A 25,929-nucleotide genomic window follows, 5' to 3' on the forward strand; every position below is an offset into this window, starting at 1 on the left:
GTATAGCGCCAAAGCTACCCCAAAAAAAAAAGCCAAAGCGAATCCGTTGCGTCACTTCCGAGTGGAGATTTAGGATCGGGCGACGGGTAGAGAGTACAGGAAAGAAACTACCAGTAGACTCTAGGGCAGATAGGCCGTCTTGTCGGGTCGAGGCCTTTGAAACAGATGACTGTACAACAAGGTAGAATTTACAAATCGAGCTGTTGACTAATAGCTTGGAAATGGTCCTTGTCAGCTGTTGTGCGTCTCTCTTTTGTGAGTGTAGGCGCACGAGGGGTCGTCGTCGTGCCAAATCTCCGTTGTAGGCGACGTCGGTGCGCGAAAGCACCAGGCGGGCTTCCAGTGGGCCGGAGTAGTGGAGGGCCAGCGAACACCAAAGCCGGGGATTATGGTAGTTATTGCCATAGGTACCTTGAGAGTTTCGTTGTACTCCGAACAGCGCGCAAAGTGCTAGACGATTTTCGACAGTTGATTTTGTAACTTGTTCGTCGAGATATATGAAGAAGAGAGACAAGAAGAAGTCGATTTCTTTAATCTTTGTTTTTGCTCACTGAAAGGCATAAGCCATTCTGTATCTTTCTTCACAAGCTATTACAAGCCGACTCCGGGGGTTTCAGACTAGCATCTAGGTAGCCAACGCTGCGCCCACTTCCGGAAAGCGACAAACCAGCTAATAACGTGGCCCATCGTAGATTCCGGGGGTGTGAACAACCATGACACATAATGACTACGTTGCCACTCACTCCTCAATCTTGGACAAATGGCTTCCCATCTTTGCCGCTCTATCCTTTCTTTCCACCATCTGCCGCATGTCGGCACCCATCGGTCCATGCCCGGGTGGATGGATTCTTTGGCAGCTTCAGGTCCCCCCGCTCCCCATAGTGGCGGGCGCGCGCCAACCAATGTGGGGGAAATCTTGTCGATTTATCAGTACAAAACACAAGTACCTCGAGGTATTATTTCTCCGTTCCCTGCAGACGAGTTGACGAGTTGACGAGGTCAATGCCATGATTGGAGGAAATGGTGGTGTCGTCGTATATTTGCAGAAAATCAAGTTCGGCACATGCATTTTGCTGCAGGCTTCCCCGTACTTTCATTGCTTTGTTGCGAGATTGAAGAGGACCTTGTCGCCAGCCAGTAGGAGGGCCATCAAAAGCAATTAGGTACCAGGCTTGCGCCGCGGGGCAGTTGCGCGAGAACCTGGCCACCCCAGCGTTTGACCATGCTTCAACTGCTAAAGTAGATCGTGTATGCTTCTAGTTCCTTTGAACAGCACCTGCAGCAGGATGCAAGACATGTTTGCGCGCCCTCGCACTATTACAACCACCTAGTGGCTAATGAGCACCCAGTGCCAACAGCGAGACGCATGCGACCAAGCCTTTCGTAGGTACCTATCTGTACCTGGTTACAGGCGGCGCCCCCCGGCCGACGCACCGACGGAGCCGTACGATACCCAATCGCCCGCGCAGCTAATAGCAGGCAAGCTCCGATGGCGCAGCGCCAAACCGCCCTTGTATCTATGCAAAGCAAGTTGGCAAGAGGTAATGGAAACTCGGTGCTGAAAACAATCAGAACGAATCAAAAAAGTGAAACTGCGCAGCTCCGAGACGGTAGACTCGGGCGACCAAGGGTTCTCAGACGGAGTTACGAGCAAAGACGGATCGTGTGCCTTTTTTCTGCTGGCCGTGGTATTTTTGCATGATGCATCTTTTGAGCAACCCGTAGAGATTATACATGCTTTTTTTTGTCTCTCAAAATTTTCCTTTTTAGCACGATGATGAATCCATTGTACTCTGAACGTCGTCCATCTGCTCGCGTCTAAATCGCCTGCTTATCCCGCCCTCCGCAAGCGCAATCTTGCATCACCAGCAAGTTTTGGGCGTATTACTCTCCCAGCATACGCCTCGTAGTAATACCGCTGGCGTCGAGTCTTGCGGCCGGTGGGTGGTCCGTAGTAAGCGCAGGCGCTGTCTGCGTCTGTACATATATATATCAAGAAACCCAACGTTTTCCCATCCTCCTTTATGACTTCTTCCCCTTTTCTCTTCCAGTGGTCTTGATTCAGCTTTTTCAACCACCACAGAAGAAGAAACACCCCAATTCCTCAACGTAATCGACCGGCCCTTACGACGTCACTCCCCCCTTCCAGGAGCCGAGGCACAACTCGCGTCTTCTCCACACCACGCGCATCTCTGTCGATGGCACGTCCAGCGCCGCCCTCACTCTCCGATCCTTTCCGACGCCGTGAAAAATCAAAGCCCGGTTCGCACGGCTTTGCCCAAAGGCGGGCGATGCTGCACCTGCTGCGCTGCTGCCCGCTGTGCATTAGTTTGCAGGGCCAGACAACGCCCTTTTTACCATGACGAATTCTTTTTACATCTCTTAATTACGTCGCCTTTTTTTTCTTTCTTTTTTTTTAGCGGCAGTCTGCAAAACTACCTGCCTCTAGGCTTTTTTCTATAAACTTTCTCTTGTTTGTCGATACGTTTTGCGAGAACTTGCGTGTTCGGCTCCATTCTCGTGCAGATTTCATAGTATGTATTGCATGCCAACGCGGTACTACTTTTAGTACTTCATTCGTGATATGCAACGCCCCCCCCCCCCAAACTTCTTTTAACTCACATCATTACATGGCAAATTCCCAGCTGGCTGCCTATCGATACTTGCCCCATCGCGCATCGCGCCGCAGCAGATCGCTTGCTTCGTCCTTCGCAAGGGTCGCACACACACACACACACACACACACACACACACACACTCACACACACATATATACGTGCTATAAAATCTTTCAAAGTCTTTCGTAACTTTATAGTCCTCCGTTTCAACAGCTTTTATTGATGCATACTACCAGTTGAACGCCGTATTATGTAATTCAGTCAAGCGACCTTTCTCCATTTGTCTCATCCAGCGACCTTTAACAACAATCGAAAGCAAAGTCAGCAAGTACAAAACAGTGATGCAGTGGCTTTGAGCCAATTCACAAATCCAACACAAAGTAACAAGTAAAACGTTTGACTGTTAGCTTTCCAAGGCTACACCAAGCTATGATGCTCCTCCGCCCATTGATTACTAGCTTCGAGGACCAAGTCGGGGAAAACGACTTCAACTCTATAATGTGAAAGAAGAAAAGACCAAGCTGAAAGAAGCTGAAAGAGAAAGAAGAAAGAGCTGAGGAAAATTGTATGTGTGGTTGCCCTCTCTCGGGACTTGCGCCATACGCCGTGGAAAGAAAAAAGAACGTTGCTCCAGAGTCCATCAAGACTTAAACACTTTCGACAAGGGCGCTAAATTGGTAGACGCTTAGTTGGCAGACGTCAGAGTCCTGATCATCATTTTCTGCTTGTTGCGATCCGTCACCACTAGGTTGCGGTCGTCAAACACAATTCGAATAGTGTCCACAACCCGATGGAAACTGCTCGCCGCTCCGCGTTCCTGTGTAAATCGGACAATGCTGAGTGGCTGGCGCTTCCCGTGCTCAATCACCGTCACCACCTCGGCAGCAATCGCAACCTCCTTGATGTTGAGATCTTTGACTTGATTAGTACAAAACCAAAGTTTGACACAGATATGATGCACTCACAGTTCTTAGCTGCAACTCGTGCAAAGATAATGTTGCGCTGCTTGTCCACCTGCATGTCGCGAATACCGTACCGTCGCCACTCGCGGAGAAGACTTGCCACTTCCTGTCGCGCTTTTCTGCGGGACAGGTTCATGCACATATAGCTCGTTGCGGGCTTGACCCGGAAGAGGCGTGTCAACCAGTTTTGCTTGACCTCAATGCTGCGCTGCGCTCCTGATCCAGAGCTCTTTAGAGTTGCAACAGCGGAGCTCTTTCTGTGATTCCGGCTGCTGGTAGACAAAGGCCGCTCATTTTCGGCGTCTTCGCCATCCACGCTGGTAGCATGTTCTTGCCCGCGACCATTTTTCCAAAAAGAGAAACTAAATGCGCGCTTCTTCGAGGACCCATCCGTTGAGGCTGACTGTGGCTCCTGCGATATGGCGGGCGACTTCAGGCTCTCCGGGCTCGGAGCACCCGTCTCTGGTTCGGAATCCGTCTTCGAAACACGTCTGAACCATGATTTCATCTTGCGAACGCCACCACCACTCATAGGCTCATCCGATGCCGAGGGAGGTCCAGCTTCAACGGCTCGATCCGCATTGTATGCAATGTGCAGGTGAAGCTTGCGTCCCAACTCTTCTTTTGTCAGCTTTCTCTTGACAACAGGCACCTCAGCTGCCTTGAGACCATCCTGACTAGCAGGAGAATCCACCACCATACGGATGGTATTCTCGGTCTTGTTCAGGTACTCAAAATCACCAGTCGATCCATTCATCTTCCTCGAGGTCGCTTGAGGTGCTGATACAATGCGCCACTTGTCATTAGAAATGTTGTTGGTACCAGAGTTCTCATTGATAGATGGAAGCACATTTGTCTTCTTGCCATTGGGATTGGAAGCGGGTGCAGAAACGCTTCGTCTATCAACTTGGACTTGGCGAGGAATGGAAAGGGCAACAGCCCTTTGTACAGTACCATCCATCACGTATTCACTGCCGCTTCCATAGCCCTCTCCTGAGCTGGGTCGTGAGTCAGCTGCAGTACTTGCGTCGCTAAATGTGCCATCCTCGGCAGGTAGAGGAGGTAACGGGCGATGCTGCCAGGATTTGGTCGAGAATTCGGTGGCTTCGGTGGCTACGGATGGGCTTGCGGTTGTGTAAGAAAACGGTGTTGAGTCGCGATTCTTCTTGTCGCCCTCGCTTATGACAGACTCGTCGTCAATCAAAGAGCTTCTGAAAGCTTCGTCACAGTTGCGAGCAATGTCGTTGCTAAAATTGCGAAGCTCATCGCGGAAGAGCGCTGAAGCATTCTTCACTACCAGAGGACCGTCGGACTGAGGGCGCTTATAAACGGTAGGCACCTTGGGCACAGCCGGTGTATGTTCTCGCAGGCGGCGAAGAGGGGCCACATCTTCATTAATACTGGAAGATGACGTTCCGGGGCGACGGCCAGCACTTTGCACCTTTGAGGCCGAGTTCGAGCGCTTGCGCACGTGGCTGAAATCGACGGCACGCTTGTGTCGAAGGCTGGGGCCGCCGCGTGACGGTGTCCCCTGGCGGCTGCAGAGAGAATTCATGGAGCCCTTGGAGGATTCGAGCTTGGCAGTTGCAGAGCTTTTTGTCGAGTTGGCTCTGACACGACGCGCGGTTGCATTGGCGACGCTTACAGCTCGCGCCTGGGCAGCTGGAGATGCGACAGTGTCACGATGAACAACGACCTTGGCATGACTGACTTGAGATTCGCAGTGCTGCAGTCTACCATTTGATCTATACGGGTCATAGCTGACGATCGTGGCGTTGTCGTTTTCGGCGGCGTTTGATATAACTGTAAAGCGGGAGATGGAGCGGCCGTGTCCGTTTGCACGAGGCTGCGAGAATTGACACGTTGACACGCGCTTCTTCCAGATGGAAGGCTTCATGTGATGGTAGTCGCTCATAGAGTGAGCCAGCTCTGGCTTAAAGTCTTCGAGTTGCTTGTCCCGATAGTCGTGAAGCAGCCAGTAGAAGGCTTTTTGGTCGTTTGGCTGTTCACAAGTCAACTTGAGCGAGAGTTCTTGCTCACTGAACATGTGCCACATGGATCGAAGTTGCCGTAGTAGCTGAGGGTCAATCTCATTGCGAGGAATCGGATGGTACTTGAACCCCTTGCCCTGAAGCTGGCTAGTGAGGTCACCAAAATCATCTTGGTAGCTGTACTTCTGGACGAGGGGGTGATTCCATATATCCTGCAGGTTGATACGACGTTCGGGGTTGACTTGTAACATGCGACGAATAAGATCTTCAGCTTCGGGACTAAGATGCTTAGGCATTTCGTACACCCCCTTCTTTGTCTTGCCCATCATGACACGCAAGTCAGGATCGTCAAAGGGGAGTGTTGCCGAAAGCATGGCGTAGAGAATAACGCCCATGCTCCAGATGTCGGCCTTGTCACCTCGGTACTGTCTGTTCTTAAGGAGCTCCGGTGCAGCATAGTGAGGGCTGCCGCAGGCGGTTGCAAGCTGGTGCGTGGCCGTCTGGTGAAGTGCGGCCATACCAAAGTCGGCAATCTTGATCTGCAGATCCGCGGTGATGAGAATGTTTTCGGGCTTCAAGTCACGATGGCAGACATTGAATGAGTGGCAATAAGCAATTGCACTGATCATCTGTCGGAAGAAGAATATCGCAACTTGTTCTGAAAGACGGCCTTTGGTGTTGATGAATGTGAAGAGGTCGCCTTGGTCGATATATTCGAGGATAAGATAACTACATCAATGTCAGTTTTGAATTACACTATCGTGTATTTGCCAACTTGCATTTCAGAGCGATTCTCCCAGATATCGTAGAGCTTCATAATGTTTGGGTGCTCAATAAGCTTGAGGATGGCTACTTCTCGCTCGATGGCCATGGGAACGCGCATTTGGCCATCTGAAGGCTCGGGAAGATGGCTATCATATTTGCTTAGGGCGGCTAAACTGCTGTCCTGAACCAAATAGGCCATTCGGCGGTTGACAATCTTGACAGCTGCAAGCTGGTTGGTGATGTTGTGGCGACAGAGTCGCACACGGGCGGAAGAACCCTTGCCCAAAGTGCGACCAAGTTGCCATGGACCGATATGGGTTTTGTAGTTCCGCTTACTGCGGCTACTCGAGGTGGATGCGTACGAGGCTTGTGACATGCGTTTGTCCGCTTCACTTGTCTGGTGCTCGTTCATGATGGCAGAGACGCGCGGGTCTGGAGCAACTTGATTGACAATGGGAGACTGCACCTGTCGCGTAGGGTGTTGAGCGACGGCTTGGTTGGCCGTCTGATATTCATTTCTTTGATTTCGAGCTTTGATTAACGATTGGTCTGCGTGAGTAATTGGTGAGTTGATGCGATAGGTCGCTTCGGCCAACGGCGAGCGGGTGACAGATACAGCGGCCTCAGCCATTTCTTCGTTTCGATATTGGTAAGAGAAGCTAGAACATAATACCGGCGAGAAATAGTCGGATAAATAGAGGAATCAAGCTCGGAATCTGTCGGTGCTGATGATCCGCGTCAAAAAGATTTTTCCGTGTCAAAGGCGTGCAAACGGCAGCTGTAGTGATGTGTTGTAAGAGGTAATGGTAGCGAGCAAACGTTGGTCTCGAGGGGCGTTGAGCGTGTAAGAGAGAATCGGTGAGAAAGCAGTTGCAAAGCCAAATTAAGAGTAGAGAAAGAGGATGAAATCAAAAAGTCCAAGAATGAGGACCGGTAGAAGAGGAAAAGTTCAGCCATGCACCGTTGCGATTAGGTGGATGAAGAAGGAAAAGGGAACAAGGAGGAGGGAATGCCACAAACGGAGGAGGGCTGGACCGGCAGGATAGCGACTGAGGAGACGAGCGGATTAAGCGGAGCGAAAAACAGCTGTGTTTGTGCTCCAAATCAATCAAAGCGGACAATTTCGAGCTTGCCGGCAAAGGCAAAACGTGCCAGCCGCCCAAAAAAGTGAGCGGCTCTGAAAGTTCAGGAATGCAATGTTTACTTGGAGTGGTGGCGATAGTCAACACGGTACGGAGTAGATAGAGCATGGTGTTGTGGGCTGCCCAGGTCTTGGGCGTGCCACATCTTCAAGGGAGGCTCATTCGCTGGCGCGTCCGTGTTGCGCCTCTGGAATGGAATTTGACCGCCCATCGAATGACCTGGCTGCTAGTCCGAGCTTCTCTGTAATGCTTCTGCGGTAGTCGACGCCCGTGGTATTATCATGCGTCTCCAAGGAAGGACAGACCGAGCCATCTCGCCGCATTCCAACGGCCTGACCATCCTGGCCAATTCTGTGCTGCAGCATGCCTCGCCTATGCTACACACTAAGCAAGCCAAGATAAAAAGTACGTTGCTTCCTGGTCGCTCTTTGCCTACCTCGTTGTTGTCTCTGACCAAAACAATGCTGCCATGGAGATGTTCTAGCTCATGTGGACGACAGTAGCCATCATCAACATCCATCATTCTCCACACGCCCTGAAATTGCAGGGCCACACCCTCTGTGCACCGTGCCGAGCAAGTCTTTTCAGCCAGCGAATTATTATTATAATTTCTAAATCAACTATTTAGCACTTCAGCTCATCTTCGTTAATCTTCAAATATCCCGTCTTTGTCGTCACGGAGGTCTTGATCTCAATTAGCCGCCACGCGCGACGGCGCAAGTAATATCTGCTCGACACTAAACGCTAACACTATCCTGCTGTAGCTTGTAGCTTCCATTGCGAGTACACCAAGCTGAGACCTGCCCAATATAGTTATGTGCATGTTGCAGATGGGTGACTGTCACGAGACTTGAACATCTGGGTGCGGGAACCGATGCCTTGGTCGACAAATTGATCGCTCGGGTAAGTCCTGGGAGTTCGTCCACCCTGTAGAGGCGTGCATCACAAGGCCCAAAGCCTCACTTAGGGCTACAGCTTTAGTATGAACTGGTCTTTCTTGTATACTTGATTTGTCTTGCTTGCTTGAGCTTGCCTATGTTCGGGACCAACATTGAAGCGTACATATTTTCAACATAGCGCCATTTTATTGCCGATGCTTGCGCACATCAATTCGATATAGCTGCCTGTATGTTTTCAAAATACTTGGTCTACAGTGATTCGGTTTAGAAATTTTGAACATAGTCTTGTGTTCATGTCTCTTTGACAGTACGCTACGTCTGTTATCTCATTTAAAGACGGGTGTTATATTCACAGCGCGGACAAATTACATTCTTTCAAAGAACGCTCCGGATCTGTTATCTCTTATACTTCTGCTAATTCAATAGCACGCAGCGCTCTTGTATTCAATTAACAGCCCCGTTTCCAACGAACTAGATCAGCGTGATTGGTTTAGTGGTAAAATTCTCCGTTGCCATCCGCAACGTCGGGGAGCCCTGGGTTCGATTCCCAGATCACGCATCAATATTTTTGCCTCTTCGAGGCTTTCAACTGTCTCTGCTTTTTTATCTCCGACATATTTCAACTTACACACCTTTTATTGTGTCTATGGCCACAGAGATACCTGATAAGGGTGAGCACGAATATAATAAACGTAAATTGTGGTACGACACGTCTTTAGAGCCTTTCTTGAGTGTCTCGTTAACTAGTGTCATGACAGCTATATCGAGCCAGCCTAGGGTGCAACCTGAATTTGTCCCAAGTAGCACCAAAAAAATTGTAGAAGTACAATTGTATACCAATGAATATCCCGAAAAAATTGTATTTAGATAACTAGTAACTAAACTCGGTTTTCACGGTTCGTTCTGCCAGGCCGTCACGTCAGCTTCGCACTTTTGGTGGGGTCTCTTTAAGTGCAGCTCGCAAACGCGTGTGGCGCGTCGACGTGCCCACATCCACCGTTAACACAGCCCAACCTGTCTGGCAAAATCGCCTTAGCCAGCGCATAAAGCGCTCTTCCAAGCAATGTCATCGGTCAGGTCTCGAAGGAGGCGTCGCCTTGAATCTGACAATGAGACTGACGAGGACAATGCCAACACGCCCGAGCCCCCGAAGCGACCCCGACGATCGACGCTCCTGCCGCAATATGAAGTCAACGGTGGCCCAAGCCGTACGAATGGCGCGTTGCAGTCCGTCAATATGGATGATTTTCAGCCTGGCTCTATTGTGCGTGTCGCTGTACAAAACTTTGTAACGTATGAGAAGGCAGAGTTCTTCCCTGGCCCGTACTTGAACATGGTCATTGGTCCCAACGGTACTGGCAAGAGCTCGCTCGTCTGCGCCATCTGTCTGGGACTGGGCTACAGTCCAAAGCATCTGGGCCGTGCCGGCTCGATCAAGGAATTTGTCAAGCACGGCAGAGAAAAGGCAACTATCGAAATTGAGCTGCAAAGGAAGCCAACCGACCGCCACAACTACGTTGTCAAAGTCCAGATTCGTCGAGATCAGAACACTCAAAAATGGTGGTTGAACGGCAAGGAGACCACGCACAAGAAGATTCAGGATCTTATCAAGTCCCTAAAGATTCAAGTCGACAACCTCTGCCAGTTCCTGCCTCAGGAGCGAGTGGTCGAATTTGCTGCTTCGACGCCCGTGGAACTGCTCCACGAGACGATTCGCGCAGCGGCTCCGGAAGAAATGCTTCTCTGGCAAAGCAAGCTTCGAGAAATTTTCAAAGAAAAGAAGGATCTTACGGAGAACAGTCAACATGACGTAGCCATACTCGAAAATCTAGAGGCCCGCCAAGAGGGGTTGCAAGCTGATGTTGACCGATTTCGAGAACGTGAAGAGATTCAAAAACGGCTAGAAGACTTGAAAATTGTAAAAGTCTTGGCCAAATATCAAGAAGCGCGGAAACGTTGGCAGGAGGCCAAAGAGCGCAAGAAGAAGGCCCAGCAGTCTTTGGAGCGACTTGAAACTGAGAGCGGACCATCGCTGCAGGCTGTGAACAGAAAAGAGGCGTATCTAGACAAGGTCACGTCTGCTTTGCACGCCAAGGCAAGGGCTCTCGACCGATGTCACGACATTTCGGATTCCCTTGAACAACAAATCAAAGACGCACAGGTTGCGATGGATGTCTTTGATAGCAAGATGACTGTTGAGCGGAAACAGTTTGACACAAGAAAAAAGGAGGTTTCTGCTGCGCGAGCCAGACTAACATCGTTGCAAGCCGATCTGAACAATCGCCCAGGCGAGTTTAACGCAAGCGAGTGGAACCGGAAGATCCGCGCCGAGGAGCACAACCTACGCGACCTGGAAACCATGGACCGCGAAGTCGGGTTAGAATTGAACAATCTGAAAGATCAGGGGCGGGTTCCGAGAGAACGGATGCGCACTTTGGAATCCTCGCTGAAGTTATTCGACACGCAACAAGGCCAACAATTGAGCATGCTGAAGAAGGCATTTCCTGAAGTGGCGCGAGGCTGGGAATGGATACAAGAGCACATGAGCGGATTTGAAAAAGAGGTGTTTGGCCCGCCAATGATAAGCTGCTCAATTAAAGATGAACGTTTCTCATCCCAGGTCCAGTCTCTACTACAGATGGACGACTTTCTATGTTTCACGGCCCAGACGCGCAACGACTTCAAGAAATTGACCGATCAGCTTTATCGTGTCATGAGTCTCTCGGTTGTCATACGTACCAACGTTCACTCTCTGGATACCTTTCAGCCCCCCATATCGCGGCAGGACGCCGTCGACCTTGGTCTTGACGGTTTCGCTATCGATTATCTGGAAGGACCCGACCCCGTGCTTGCAATGCTTTGTTCAGAAAAGAAACTTCATCAGTCAGGTATCGCTCTCGAGGAACACGACAATGCACAATACAACAGGCTAGCAAATAGTGGTAGCGTCTCCCAATGGGCGGCTGGCAGGCACCTGTTTACCCTTCGTCGGCGCAAAGAATACGGCGGCAAGGCGATGACCGCTATCAGCAAGTATATTAATCCCGGACGATTCTGGACCTCACAAACTGTCGATACGCAAGAAAAGACGGAATTGACTCGTCAACTCGGAGAGGCAGAGGCGGAATTTCAGGCACTCAAGGCTCGAAATGCTGACCTAGTTCAGCAACGGGCGGCTCTCTCAGGGAAGAAAGAGGCCATCAACGCCAAAATTGTGCGTTCACCTGCGTTGGGGAGAAGTCCCTCTGTAACTAACTGAGTACCAGGACGATTTGAGAAACGAAAAGAGCGCCCTTCAAAGGGAGTACCAAAAGTGGCAGTCATTGCCGGAGAAGATCGGCAAGTCTTAATAAGACGTCAAGTTATGATTGTTGCTAATACTGTAACAGAGGCCGAGGAGCGCCGAAGAGAGGAGAGTACACAGATGATGGAGGTGATTCGAAATCGCATGTATGCGGCTCAATATGACTTGGACAAACTTGTCATGGCCAAGTGCAACGCTGCGATGCGCCACGCGGCTTCTCTGGAGGACATGAGGGAGGCTCATCGGGAGTATGTCGAGACCAAGATTCGCTCTATCGAAGCCATGTCCGACGTCAATGGTCTCAAAAAGCATAATTCTGAAATTGTCAAACGACTCGAGGCCGAGAAGGCAAAACTGGAAGAGGTTACCCAGGTCGCCGAGCAAGCACGCGCCATTGGTAAACAGATGTCCAAGATGACACAGGACCTGCTCCTGGAGAACGCGGACCGCCGCTCATACCTCCAGGATCTGGCCGAGGGCAAGACGGAGCGTGACGTTGAGATAGAGATTGAGGCGGAAAGGGCACAACTCGAGCTAATACACACGTCCAACCCTGACATTCTGCAGGAGTTTGAGAGGCGCGCGCAGGACATTGAGCGGCTCCGACGCAAGGTGGAAGGCGTCAATGCAAAGGTGGCGGAGATGGCAGCTGCTCAAGACTCGCTCATGGCCAAGTTTGAGCCCAAGCTGGATGAGCTGATTGCTCAGATAAACAGCGCGTTTGCGTACAACTTTGAACAAATCAGCTGCTCGGGCGAAGTGCGCGTCCACAAGGACGAGGACTTTGAGCAGTGGGCTTTGAATATCATGGTTCGCTTTCGGTATGTGCCAAACCTTGGTCGCACTCGCTCTTTTTGTTTTCTTCTTCCATATCTGGGCGGTTTGATACATTGCTAACACACGCGCGTGTCCTTTAGCGAAAGCGAAACCCTCCAGCAGCTCACAGCACACCGGCAGTCTGGCGGCGAGCGGGCCGTGTCGACCATCTTCTTCCTCATGGCGCTGCAGTCGCTGGCGCAGTCGCCCTTTCGCGTCGTTGACGAGATCAATCAGGGCATGGACCCGCGCAACGAACGCATGATGCACGAGCGCATGGTGGAGATTGCTTGCCGCGAGCACACGAGCCAGTACTTTCTCATCACACCCAAGCTGCTTCCCGGTCTGCGCTACGACCCCAAGATGCGTATACTTTGCATCGCAAGCGGCGAGTTTATGCCCCGCGACGGCGGCAAGCTCGACTTTAATCGGTGTCTGGCCGTCATGCGCGGCATGGCAGCGGCAGGGGCGTGAGGATCCGTGTGTCTGTTGTAGTAGTGTGATTTGAAATATAGGGCAGGGAGGAGTTGCGCTGCAAGGGAATTTTTTGGATTTTGAATTAGGCGTGGGGAAAAGGTCATATTCTTGGGGGGTCTTGACTTTGGAGTGAATGCATGTGTTCTTTGGCGCGTAATTTGGACTTTACGGGTCAACCCATACATTACTTTAACATGAACTTGCAGAGCGTAAAGATGCATCGAGACGCTATATCATGACGGTCTCTCTCTTTTTTTTTGCAGCATCCACCATTGTGTGGGCTGTTCTGTTCTGCTTGATTCGCCACGACGAGGAGAGAGACCACGACTGTGTGTTGGTTCGAAGGGCAAATGTGTGTAGAGTCAGTCATCAGGTTTAGTCACGCAACGATGAAAAAAACACAATCTACTAAGGAAGTATTGTAGCATCTTTTGTCATTGTACAAGGTAAGAACTTGAAGAAAACCGTAAAATGGTAAGGAACAGCACATACAACGATACAAAAAAAAGACCAGTAACAGAGAATTGAATAGAAAAAGAATACAAAAAAAAAAAAAAATAGAAGCAAAATCGCGACGACAGAATTGTAGCCTCTCTCCTTTTACTGCTCAATATGGACAAACGAGCATGTTCAACAGTACAACAAGGTCAGAACAGACCAGATCTCTACCTGTCCCTTCTTTTTTGTAAGCTTCTTTCCAACATAAAACATTCTTACGTGTTCCCTCACTTCTTCTTGAATAGACATTCCAAAAAAGAAACGAATCCACATGTTCTCAATAATCGAACCCCAGGGGACAAAGTCGGAGTAGAAGAGAAAAAAAACCAACAGCAAAGAAATAAATGCACAAAAGTGGCTTATAAAAACATCCTCGCCAAGAAAAACAAAACCATCCCAAAAGTATTTTATCCAGCAAAGACCAGTAAATGAAAGCAGCGGGTATATGCGTTCATGAATACGTAGCGCGTCTCTCAAGTATAGGAGACGGCGAAAAAAAAAACTGAGAACCCTTGACTCGTTACTGCACAGGAAGAAGAGGTCTCAAGAGCCCTCCAGCTTTCCTTCCTAATATCTTTTGTGTCGTTACTTTGACTTGCGTCCGTCGGCGTTCTCCTCCGCGTCCAGCTTCTTGCGCCAGTCAGCCAAGCTCTCGCTGAGCCCCGCGCTGGCCATGCCGTCTTCGTCCTTCTTCAGGTCGGCCGGCGGGTCAAAGTCAAAGTTGGTGCTCAGACGGTAGTTCTTGTTGGTAGCCTCCCAGTGGGTGCGTAGCGTCTCGAGTTCGCTGGCAAGATTGTCGAGGGCGGCACTGTTGCGGTCGTCCACGCTGCTGTGAGCACCATTACCGCCGCCACCACCGCCGCCGTACACGCTCTCGATCTCCGAACTCTCCTGGCGCGCGTGGCCCAAGCCGCCAAGACCATTCGCGCTACCCGCCTCGACGGGTGTCATGTTGGGCTGTCGGCTGCGGCGGCGGTAGCTGTCAACCGAGTGCTCCACTTGATCGAGCAACAGAGATACTTTCTGCTCGGCATCGGTGGCGCGCTGCTCAAGCAGGGCGTTTTCGGACCGCAATTGGTCCAGATCCTTGACATGTGTCGCCAGCTGCTTCGAGGTCTGCTCCTTATCCTTTTGCAAATCGGCAAGCTCTCTTTGCACGCCTGCGTACTTCTTTTCCAGCTGGGAGCCAGAAGTACGGAGCTCTTCTTGTAGAGCTTCGATCCTTTGCTCAAGATCGTGCTTTTCAGTCTCCCACCCAGCGGGCGCTTCGAGAGATCGACCATTGCTTTCACCATTTTGTAAACGATCCTCCATCGCTTCCATGTCTGTCTTGAGACGAGCATTCTCTGTTTTGTACCGCTGCAGCTGTTCCTTCATTTGCTTCAGCATCTTCTCAGTACCCTTGACGTAATGTACAGCAGCTTGGTAGTCGTTCTCGAGTTGAGAAAGCTTCTCACGATAAGCAGATTCGGAATTTTGGGCTTGCACAGCAAAGGCTTGTTTCGTCTCTTCGTGGGAAGCATGCGAGTTGGCTAATTGGACTTCGAGTTCACGCAGACGCGTCTGCTCGGGTGAAGTTGTGCGCGGGCTGGCAAGTCCTCGGCTGCGCACAGCGGCCGTGGGGCTTATGCCGCGCTCATTGAGAATGTCCTTGAGCGCAGTGTGCTGCACAGTCATGGCATTTGTCTCGAGTTGCTGGGCAGCAAGCTGGTTCTTGACGTCGGAGTGAGCGGCTTGAAGGCTCTGGGTTTCCCTCAGGGCAGCCTGAAGTTGTCGTCTGATTGAAACACCTTCACGACTGGACTGCTCCTGGTACTGTTCCAAACCGGCAATGCGCTCCTCGGCACTGCGAAGCTTATCAGCAGCGGCATCAAGCTCCTGTTGGTACTTCTTAACCATTGCGTTGGCGCTGGTAATCTGACTCTGCAGAGCCGCGATTCGCTCGGGATCGCCACTGGTCGACTTGGGCGAGTCACGGAGGGTGATCTTGTCGAGCCCAGAGAGGACGACCGCACGATGTGTTCTGGCTTCGTTTGCGTGCTTCTCAGCCAGCTCCTCGGCGTCGCGTAACCTCTGAGTGGAGGCGACTAGCTCGGCTGTGCGGGCTTCGTGCTCGACCTTGAGCTTGTTGAACTTGATCTCGAGCTTCTCTCGAGCGGTGCGCTCTTCCGCCAATTTCTTTTCTACATGTGACTTGCCATCTTCTGAAGCTTTCATGGCTGCTCGCAGAGACGTAAAGGTCTCGTCGTGGGTTTTTGAAGTCCCCACAGCGTCGTTGTACTTGGTCGTTATTTCCTCCTTTTCGGCCTTGAGTAGAGCCAAGGCGGATACCGCGTCAGAGCAGGAAACAGAGTGTTCACGAGCTTCTCGCTGTGACAAATGTAGTTCAGACTTTAGGCGCTCGACTTCAGCAGAGGTTTGCTGCTTGTAAGCTTCAAGATGGGCGAGGCGCTTCTCAGCGGCAACGGAAGTCTCGTCGGCTAACTGGCGAGCCCGTCTCTCAGCTTCTAGTTCTGACCTCAGACTCTCGATCCGGGCTTGCTGGTCTTTTTGCAGGTGGAGTGCCGTCGCGAGCTTCCTGCTGATACCATCCGAGCGGCCAACTTCGTCACGCTCACCATCGAGTTGCGGGGTGCTGGCCGCGCTGCCGCCGGTATATGCTGCCACTTTGGCTTTGGCATACACGGCCTCCTGAATGGCAGCATCTCGTTGTCTTTCTGCTTCAGCAATTTGCTTGGCGGCAAGGACAGCTTGCTTGTCGACAGAGCTTTGCACGTTGGCGAGTTCAGTTCGCATGGCCAGCAAAGCCTCAATGAGAGGCCTGTCTTCGTCGTCGAAGGTTTCCGAGGACTTGTCCAAGGCCGGACTAGAACTGTTTGGAACATAGCCACCCTTTCTAGCCAGCTCAAGTTCGGAGGCATACCAAGCATTCTTGTTTCGTGCAGCGTCGAGTTCCTTGAGCAAGGCAACAGTCTGCGAGTTGCGTCCGGATGAACGGCGAGACACCAAGCTGCCACCTTGTCGGTTGGGGGGTGGCGGCGATGCCGGGCGATTGGCTCGCGATGATTCTAATGTGCTGTCGATGGAGCCTTGTGACGGGCGAGGGGAGCGAGCTTTTTCGGCAGCGTTAGCTGCTCTTGAGCCAGATGGAGGCGATCGTTGACCGTTCACAGCGGTAGCGTGAGGACCTTCAGGATCTGCGCCAAGTTGCCGTGAAGAAGCTTCGACGGAGGCAGGTTTTGGCGAGGCAGGTCCAGGGCGATCGACTGATGCGCCACGCACCCGCCCAAGAGAAGAGGGCTCTATAGGCGATTTGGCGGCAGCAGGCGCCGGTGGGGGTGAGACGGCTGGCGGAGGGGCTGGTCGAGGCAACTTTGATCCCGCGCCAACTGGGCCTTGAGGTTCGGGGCTTGTCGGGTTGAGAGAGCGGTTCGAATCGGGACTCGAGATGGGGGCTTGTCCGTTGGTGGTAGCTGCGGCGGCGGCGGCGGCGGCTGCACCAGCCACTGCACCTGCGCCTTGTGTGATTCGCTTGGGATCTTGCCCCGTATTGGCGGTACCTGGGGCCTGGCGACTGGCGGTCTCAAGGCTCGGCCGAGTAGCTTGAGCGGCACGAATGGAGTTCTGCTGAGCATCGGCGGGATAGCGAATCTTAGTCGTATCCAAGACATAAAGGATACCAAGATCATTGACGGTAGATGCAGCAGTGCTAGGTTCACCGCCAAGTACAGCAATGGACTTGCCAACAGTGGTCATACTGTGACCTGATCGAGGCGAGGGTGACGGGCCCATATTTTGGAAGGTGTACCAGCGTCGGAGAGAAATTCGAAAGGCGGCGAGATCGCCCAAGTCGGTGCCCTCCTCAGTTCTGCCTCCAAATACATACATGACATCGTCGACGAGTGCGGCAGCATGGCCTTCACGGCGAGAGGGAATGTAGCCAATGCAGTCGAGCTGAGACCACTTGTTGACTTGTGGGTCGTAACACCAAACATCGTTAAACCATTCGAAGCCGTTGGTACCACCGAAGAGGTACATTTTGTCGTTGTAGGTGATGACGGTGTGATTTGTTCGAGCAGCAGGAATGCTGGGGGAAGCGTCAGACTGGAGTAAAATTTCCCAGCGGTTGTTGGCCATCTGCAGCTGGTTCAAGTCAAAGGCAGACAGATCATTCATGAAATAGCCTTCGACTTGGCCGCCAAATATGTAGATCTTGGAGCCCAGAATGTTCAGCGAGTGGCCGTAGCGACCAGAGGGGCGGGGGCCGGCCGGCAGAGCCCTTGACCAGTGTCGAGTTGATGTGTTGAGTAGATAGAGGGTCTCGTCAAGAACATCGGAATCCTCAATCTTGGTGTCGCCGCCGTAGACGATGAAGGCATTGCCAACGAGCAGACTAGAGTGACCAACCCTGGGACCGGGACCCTCGGCGGTGGTAGAAAGAGGATAGCAGGACATGCTGCCTCCGGCCTCAATCATCCAGAGATCACCTTTGACGGTGGAGCTACCAATCAGGCCACCCATCATGTAGATGTCGCCTTCTTTGGAAGAGGCGCTATTGACGGCGGCGCCATATCGAGGAAAGGGACTAGAATTTGGCGTCGTGTATGTGATTCGGCGTTGCGACCAAGGATATAGAGAAGCATTTGGATTTGCGGGTGGGGGGCCGGTGCGAGGCTGCATCGGAGACATGGAGCATTAACATTCTGAAGATGGCTTTTGGCGCAGCCGCAACGGAGCAATTGGGGGGAAAAAGGCAATTGCACTTACTGGAGCGTCGCTAGAAGGGTTCCCCAGGGCATTATTATTATTAGTATCGACACTGCCGCCGCGACGGCTGTGAGCAGAGGTGACCTGACGCTCGGGGGTTGTGACGGCATCATTTTCCAAAGAATTTAGGCTGCCGGTGGGCGTGGCTCTGTGCTTGTCATTTTGGATGCGGGCATTGGTGCCGGCCATGGCTGTCGGGGGAGCATTGCCATCACGGCTAGACAGCGCGCGATCCTGGTTCTTCTTTGATTTGAAGAGAAATGCCATGATCAATCAGGGGCCGCGCGCCGGCGGGCAATCGAGTGAGGAAAGTCGGCGCAACGGTGATAAGCGATTCGATGGCGATTGAAAGGAGAGGACAGACAAGCATGCAGTCGAATGAAAGGGTCGAAGCGAGAGTGAGATGCGGTTGTGCAGTCGGCAGAGCGAAGTTGTGTAACGACGGCGCTGGCAATCGAGGTGATGGTTGGAGCCAGGGGAAGACGGACAGATTTGCGCGCGCGCGAATAGCTGTGGCGTCAAGTCGGAAGGAGGAAGTCGAGTTGCGGTACCGAACAAGACAAAAAGGCGAGAGGACTCGAGTTTGGAGATGGCTGGAAAAGTCTAGGGGTGTGCGTGGGTGAGAGGGCGATTGGTCGGGGGGGTTGATGAGGAAGAAAGTGGTTGTCGCCTGTCTTTTTTTTTTCCCTCCTGGCGGCTGGGGGGTAAGAATGCTAGAGGGCAGAGGGGTTGGGTGTTGCGACTAGCAAGAGCCGGGGGAGGAGAGAAGAGGAGTCGAAATGGAGATGTCACAGCGTCGCAAGTTGTGGTGAGCAAACGAGGTGGTGGAACGGTAGGGTGTAGGCGAGTGAGAATTCGGGAAAAGGAATCAATCGATGGATCAATTGTTGATTGAATGCGAGGGCGTTGGAAGCGACAAAGCGGCGATCAAAGGCGCAAAAGGAGACCTGTGAACCGTAACGGCGGACGCTTTGGATGATGCTGGGGAAGGAAGACATGAACACAAGGTACTGGTTAGATGGACCCACTGTATCCGTAGGTAGCGCTGCATTTAGTTGACGAGCCCCTGTTTCTCATGTTTCGGGGGCGGTTCCAGCGTACTTGGCTGCCCTGAGCGCACATTACTTAGTGGTTGTTACAGTGGAGGGCGTCTGTCTACCTACTCAGATACGGAGTCTTATGGCCGTGATTTACAGAGAATCATCTCTTGACAACCTACCTACCTATGAACTCGGTTGACTGCAAGCCCCAAGCGTCAGGTGAGTACAACATTGTATTTTTGCCTAGGTATTACAGATAACTGGTATTGCTACTTGTCCAACATTCGCCCAGCCCAGTGTCCATATTTAGATGCTCCTTGGCCAGCTGTATGCAGCACAAAGAGGCGGCTTCTTGACCAATCACAGCTTGCCCTCACCCTTTCTTTGGCGGCGGCGTTGGCTGTCAGGGGCTTTTAGGGGTTGGCAAGCAGCAAGCAAGTTAATACACCAGGAATATTCTACGCAGAAATTTAGACAACCTCCTTTTTATTTTCTTTCGTTCCTGCAGACTTGGTGCCGAGCCCCGGAGATCCTTGTTGTTTTTCCTTGCTGGTTATAACAAGCATGGCGTCATATTATCAAGACGTCAAGTGGCTGGGTTTCGAGTGCCAGTCGGCAACATGGCGCACTGTGGGGGAAAACTGTATCTACCTACCTTACCTTTTATTAGTAAGGTTACATACCTCGAGGTTCTTTTGCCAAAGCCACTTGGCAGCGACAAAAGCTACAGGCCCTATCTATGCTCGATGACCGCTATTTTCTGCCGGCGACAACCACGAGGTGATGCTGCAACTCTAGATGACGTTTAAAGCATCGGTACTGCAGTACCCGACCCCGGCTCGTAGGCAGGTACCAGCCTCAGGTGCAGGGCGCCATCGGTGGGCCGCTGGGCCGCACCCGCAAATCCGCGCTGGTACTTAAATGCCAACATACCTACCAATGTACGGCCTACCTCCATGATTACTGGTATTTACAGTTTGTGCGCCGTCCCAGCCCGCGAAATCAAAGGGGGCTGGCTAGAGGGGCGGCGCCGATCCACTTCCGTTTTCACCCATCCAAGCTCAGTGCTGGCAGCCTCCCTCCCACGAGACAACAAGCCACGGCGCACCTTTGGCCTAAAATCTCCTTTTTCATATGCTACATCACTACGGAGCAGAGCAGAACGTTCAGCATCAGACGAAAGCATTGTCTATCGCGGATGATCATCCGTCATAGTTTCACGTCTCATCTGTCTATCCCCGCCCCGGGACGGCTTGCTTTCATGGAAATTTTACGTTCGATGCTAAACACTAAACAAAGACTCACGAGCTCATTTCCTTGCCTCTCATCTCTCTTTGTCGCGTGCAATCCCAACCATTCGCGCTGATGAATTGATTCGTCAGCGCGGTGCCGTATGCTAGGGGGCTCATGCCACACCAGACTCTTGAGCGACCTCGCACACGGCCTGCCCATATCCGTTTCCCGCCGCAATATGATTGAGTAATACGGATATTACCTCGTTCAACTAAGTCGCTGCCCACCTTGTAAATACTGCGAACTGTCCCATTCCCATCTTCATGCTGTTTGCCTGGCCACGCCAACTCCTATTGCCACACCAGCCCGTGGCGAACCTGGCCCTGGACCAACAAACAACTTTGAGACGCTGCATTTCGATGCCATGGCAGAATAAGCATGGCTCGACTTGCTCATCCATCGCATTGCAAAACATCAAAGTAGTACACACGTACCGTCAACCCCCCACGTTTCCGACCCTCGCGTTTCGTGAATACAACAAAACCTCACTCGTAACCGCACGCACCACACCATCTCCGGGACAGCAAGGCATTTTATAGGCTTCCTTTCTGGTAGGCAAACGGCGAAAGCATCGCCAATGTGTCATTGAGGCTCACTTGTCCCGGGCCACGGGTTTAGGTTCTAAATCCGACGATATGCCGACGATATGATACAGCGAGTATACTAACCTTCCAAGGAAACGTAAAATAATGCTCCCCCGATCAAGTACTGCCAAACAGAAAAGAAAAAAGAGAGAAGGGAATGACCGAGCTTATGGACATACAAAATTGTATGAGAGGAAAGAATAAATGGAAAGTAGAACCAAGCCACCCAAAACACCAACTACGAGAAATGTCAACCCTTTGATGCGCCCATTTGCTTTCTCTCTTCTTTTTTGCATTTCCAAGACTTCTCACGCCGCAGGGGCCGACTCCTCGACGTGGACACGCTTAGCGTCCCGAGCGCCTTCGTCGCCATCTGTGCCGCGTTTTCTTTCCTGACCGTGGTTGGTGGGCGCCGCAGTCGGTACGGGGTTCTTGGCCACGCGCCGAGCTTCACGCTCGCGACGCTCGTTTTCCTTGCGCAGCGCTTTCGATTCAAACTCGTGCCAGTCACCACCGATATTCGCAAGTCTGTGCAAGGGTCTCCAGTTAGCATCATCTTGTGTAGGAGTAGGGGGTCAGATGGCAAGGCTTTGGACGGAAATCCCCAAAAGACACACACACACACACACAGAAAAAAAAAAGAGAAACTCACTCTGTGGCCTGCTTAGGCAGTGGCTCTTCCGTTGTAAAATACGGATGAGCCAGCACTTCACCTGCCGTCGGTCGCTTTGCTGGATCGTACAAAAACATCGACTGTGTGAGCTCGTATGCCGCCGGCGTGAGCTCTGCACTAAACATCTCAGCAAACATGCTTCTCCGCTTCGCCGTCGGTCGCAGCAGCTCGAACCAGGCCATGTCCACGAGACCGGGCCAGTCATATCGATTCGGTGTGCCTAGCACGTTGTAGATCTTGTCTAACTGGCTCAACTCCGTACCGTCACCAGCAAAGATGGGCTTCTGCACGAAAATCTCCATCATGACGCAGGCGGCGCTCCAAATGTCAACGGCAGCAGTGTACTGCGTCTCGCCCAACAACAGCTCGGGAGATCGGTACCATATTGTGATGACGCGGTTCGTGTAGTCGAGCTGGTGTCGCTTGGCGTAAAAACGGGCGAGACCAAAGTCAGCAATTTTGAGGATGCCGTCACTGCTCACGAGGATGTTTGCTGCCTTGATGTCTCTGTGCAGCACACCTCTCACGTGGAGGTAGTCGAGTCCTTCAAACAGTTGCTTGGCTAGATGCTTTTTCTGCGGCGGCTCCAGCTTGAAGTGAGGGTGGTTGAGCAGACCAGTCAAATCATGAGACAGGTACTCAAAAACCATGAAGCAGTCGTTCTTCTCGACCATGACTTCTTGAAGATTGACAATGTTCTGATGGCGTAGTGACTGAAGCAGTTTGATCTCTCTGACCGCAGTCACGGGAAATCCGTCCCGCTCTCCTTCCATTCGAATTCGCTTCAAAGCCACTTGCCCCTTTGTGTATACATTCAAACCCTTGAAAACCTTGCCGTACGTACCAGAACCAACAACTGACTCATTTCCTGGCTTGCGAAAAAAGACAGACTCTGATGCAACCAAGTGTGGCGGTAGAGTGGGTCTTGGCTTCGGCCGTTGCATCTTCTTCATAACTTTGCGCATTCTTGGTGCCATTTTGGGACCCTCGGGAGGCTTTCGATCGAACAGTGGCTGTGTGGGTGCGCCTGGCGGGGGCTCATTCTTGCCATCTTTTGGCTGAATTTCCTTCTTTGGAGCGGGGGCGTTAAACTTTTGTGATATCTCGGGCTTGGGACCTGATGGAGGGGCCTTGGATGGCTTGAAAGCAAAGCTAAACTTGGAGGGGGAGCTTGTCTGCGCCGATGGCCCTTTAGGAGCATCTTGCCGGGATCGCTCACTTCTGTCGTGTCCTCGTTCGTCCCGCACTCTGTCGAATGCTTTGTTGTCGAGATCGTTGCTGTCAATATCCATGGCAGTCGTTTCATCATTCTCACCATTGCTCCCTTGCCGCTGCTCGCCGCCGCGAGAACTGTTGAGATCCCACTGGCTTCCCCGTGATGGAGGGTTTCGATGAGCTCCACGACCGGCGAATGAGCCACCTCGAAAACCAGCGCGTGGCCCTCGGTTACTGGGGCCGGACGGGGGGTCGAAAGGCGGTGATCTTGCGGAGTTTGGTCCAGTAGGCGGCCCATGCCGACTGTCCTGTCCACCATGATCGTGCGAAATTGGCTCATTGCGGCTGATACGACGACTGGGAGATAGTGAATCCCGATAATGTGGCGACTTTTTATAGCCATTCTGGTCCCTGTAGTGAGTGTTGGAGCCCCCTCGACTGTGCCGTGGATTCATTTCGTCTTCTTGAATCGGTTTCGATGGATTACTTCTGTTCCTCGGATCTGATACTTTCGACTGCCTCGTTGACTGGTCTCTTTCGGCTACAAATGTCCTTGAAGCCTCGACACCAGCAATGTCGCTCGGAACTGAGCTCTGACGGTGTGAATGATGGCTATGAGAAGCTGGTGATCGGCTTCTAGATCGATGGCGGTCGTTTTGATGTGGGTGCCTGGATTCCCTCGATCCGCGATGAGAGTCTCGGGCAGGTTGTCGGGGCGACCTGGTCAATGAATCACGCCTTGATCTGCGGCTGCTGCTTTGAAACGGCTCTGGAGAGTGACGAGAGTCGCCGTGTTTGCGTGAAGATCCCGACTTCCTGCCGTCTGAAGAGCGATGGCGGCGCTTCGATGTAGAGTGGGAGCCTCCTTCACGTCTCCCTCCTGATGGGCTGTGCTCTCGTCGCGACCGCTTTCGGCGGGGGCTCTTGCTGCGGGTTCGATGGCGCTTGGTTGATGATGGCGAGCGGCTGCGTCGTCTGTTGTCTCGGCTTCGACTGCGGCTGCGAGTACGGCTGTGATGTTGCCGACTTTCTTGCCCGACAGCATGAGCTTGCTTCTCGCGGAAGCGGGGGATTAAGTCGTCGGATTGAGCCGATGGGCGCGAATTGTCGGTAGGATGGGATCTGTTCCTGTCCCTACTGCGATCGCGGGGGCGGTGATGTTGGTGGCTTGAATCTGGCCGCGCCTCGTTGGCGCGGGTACGGGACGTGCTGTCGTCGGGGTTATGACGAGAACGACGAGGAGAATTTGAGCGGTCCGGATCTCTCAAGTGTCGACTCGACCGAGACCTGTCTCGATGGTCGCGGTGTCCACCGATTTCTTCCATGGCAGCATCTCCGAGGCGTCGCGACGCAGAAGCTGTGGTGGTGGAGTGGGTGCCTTTGGGTGGTGCACGCCAGACTGATGAATTTTTAGTGCTGTTGTTCCCCCCCGAGCTGATAAATGGCCGCACCTTAGCCGGACCAAGACACTCCACAGTCATCAGCCACGTAACCGCCAGGCGGTGACTGAAGCCGTGCTGTGTCAATGTATTTGGCAGCTGAGGCATGACCATGTTCCTGCTCTTTCTAGAAACGATGTGTTGCCGCAACACCACGCATACCTAGGTAGCCATTGCATAGCTATGACATGTGGCGGGCTGCAGCAACACGGCTAGCCTCCTAAGCCCATCATCCCTCTCTTGCTTATCCGGCCGAGCTTAGGCCAACAAAATTGGCTACTGGCCAGCTTCGATTAATCTGAAGTCCAGTATGCACTCGAACATGCCCGAGGTTGATGGTGGCCGGCCGGCTCATCATCCACCGGAGACTGCAGGATCTGCCGGGTGATGAGCAGTCAGATGTCCTGTCAGACGGCGCAATTGTCGCCAGGACAGCTTCAACAAAAGCAATGAAAGCATTGCGCACTACAAGTTGACCCTGATAGATCAAATTTACGAGACCGATTCCAACCCACTTTCCTCCCCCCCTCCACGAAGCGCGGCGGCACTTAGAGGCAGCAGTTCCGTGACGATTTTTCGTTCGACTAGCAGCGTTTTGTTGCCGTGCAAGAAGTATTCTGAGGCTCAAATCGCTAATAGCTTGTGACCTCCCAAGCATTCCCGTTGATTGTGTGAAAAATTGAGCAGCATATATATATATATCCGCCATAGAAAAAGCTCGCGCCGGCGCGCAATAGAGTCTGCCACGGCGATGAGGCCGTACAAAGTCGTATGTAACATTGTAACCAAGCGTTTCAAGAGCAGGGTGCACTGAGGGCTGCGCAAGGATTGCCGTCGTGATGCTCATGGCGATGATGGTGGCGAGTAAATATACCCTGCGGTCGCTGGCGCGGCTGGGGGCGAATAGCCGTCATAACAATGGGTTACCGTCGATGCTTGATGGTGGTCGAATAGCCTATCGACGTTGAAGAACATCCCCCATTGTTCAAAAGTATCACCCTGGTCGCGAATGCATTTTAGGCGGGCGTCCCTCCTGGAGCTGGCAATCAGCGCAGCCTCCCATATTTGCAGAAGCGTCGCACGCAAGGCTGAAGCCGATATATGAAAAGTCCTCAAAAATTTCTTTCCTCGTTCGCTCTGTCCGTTTAGTACGGTTCCAGTTGTCGTCTCCCCATGAGGCAGGCTGGGATGTGATGAATCATGACGGGCGTGCTGAGGAGAATGCTTGATGCTTGTGCGCAGCGATGGAGAGGCTGGCCAGAGAGTGGGCAGCAAAAGTCACGTGATGCAAAGTCAGCAAGATGATAGCGCTTGGTCAGACAGCGAATGGCTACATGGCTGATTAAGTAGACTGCAAACTACGGACCGCAAGCTCAAACCTGTAATAAATTTGATTAGTCTGCTATTTGCTGTTCATATCGATAGGTAGATAGCCAAATCTAAGAG

The 25,929-nt window shown here is 52.2% G+C and overlaps 4 protein-coding genes across 4 annotated transcripts; 1 reads left to right on the forward strand and 3 right to left on the reverse strand.

The window, feature by feature from the left end:
• Window positions 1-3,303: 3,303 nt before the first annotated feature.
• Window positions 3,304-6,967, reverse strand: BBA_02517 (BR serine/threonine-protein kinase; the record flags this gene model as incomplete). The annotated part of the gene is made up of 3 exons (XM_008597614.1): window positions 3,304-3,530; window positions 3,584-6,300; window positions 6,327-6,967. The coding sequence occupies 3 exons, from the start codon at window positions 6,965-6,967 to the stop codon at window positions 3,304-3,306; spliced, it is 3,585 nt and encodes a 1,194-aa protein (XP_008595836.1).
• A 2,473-nt stretch (window positions 6,968-9,440) lies between these two features.
• Window positions 9,441-12,971, forward strand: BBA_02518 (RecF/RecN/SMC N terminal domain-containing protein; the record flags this gene model as incomplete). The annotated part of the gene is made up of 3 exons (XM_008597615.1): window positions 9,441-11,595; window positions 11,767-12,502; window positions 12,599-12,971. The coding sequence occupies 3 exons, from the start codon at window positions 9,441-9,443 to the stop codon at window positions 12,969-12,971; spliced, it is 3,264 nt and encodes a 1,087-aa protein (XP_008595837.1).
• Window positions 12,972-14,057: 1,086 nt separating this feature from the next.
• BBA_02519 (kelch repeat-containing protein) lies at window positions 14,058-18,506 on the reverse strand (the record flags this gene model as incomplete). Its single annotated transcript, XM_008597616.1, has 2 exons — window positions 14,058-18,146; window positions 18,240-18,506. The coding sequence occupies 2 exons, from the start codon at window positions 18,504-18,506 to the stop codon at window positions 14,058-14,060; spliced, it is 4,356 nt and encodes a 1,451-aa protein (XP_008595838.1).
• Window positions 18,507-21,464: 2,958 nt separating this feature from the next.
• Window positions 21,465-23,499, reverse strand: BBA_02520 (CTD kinase subunit alpha; the record flags this gene model as incomplete). Its single annotated transcript, XM_008597617.1, has 2 exons — window positions 21,465-21,684; window positions 21,809-23,499. The coding sequence occupies 2 exons, from the start codon at window positions 23,497-23,499 to the stop codon at window positions 21,465-21,467; spliced, it is 1,911 nt and encodes a 636-aa protein (XP_008595839.1).
• Between the last annotated feature and the right edge of the window lie 2,430 nt (window positions 23,500-25,929).

Source organism: Beauveria bassiana (assembly GCF_000280675.1).
Source record: "Beauveria bassiana ARSEF 2860 unplaced genomic scaffold BBA_S00005, whole genome shotgun sequence".
In the NCBI taxonomy this organism is placed as follows: Eukaryota; Fungi; Ascomycota; class Sordariomycetes; order Hypocreales; family Cordycipitaceae; genus Beauveria; species Beauveria bassiana.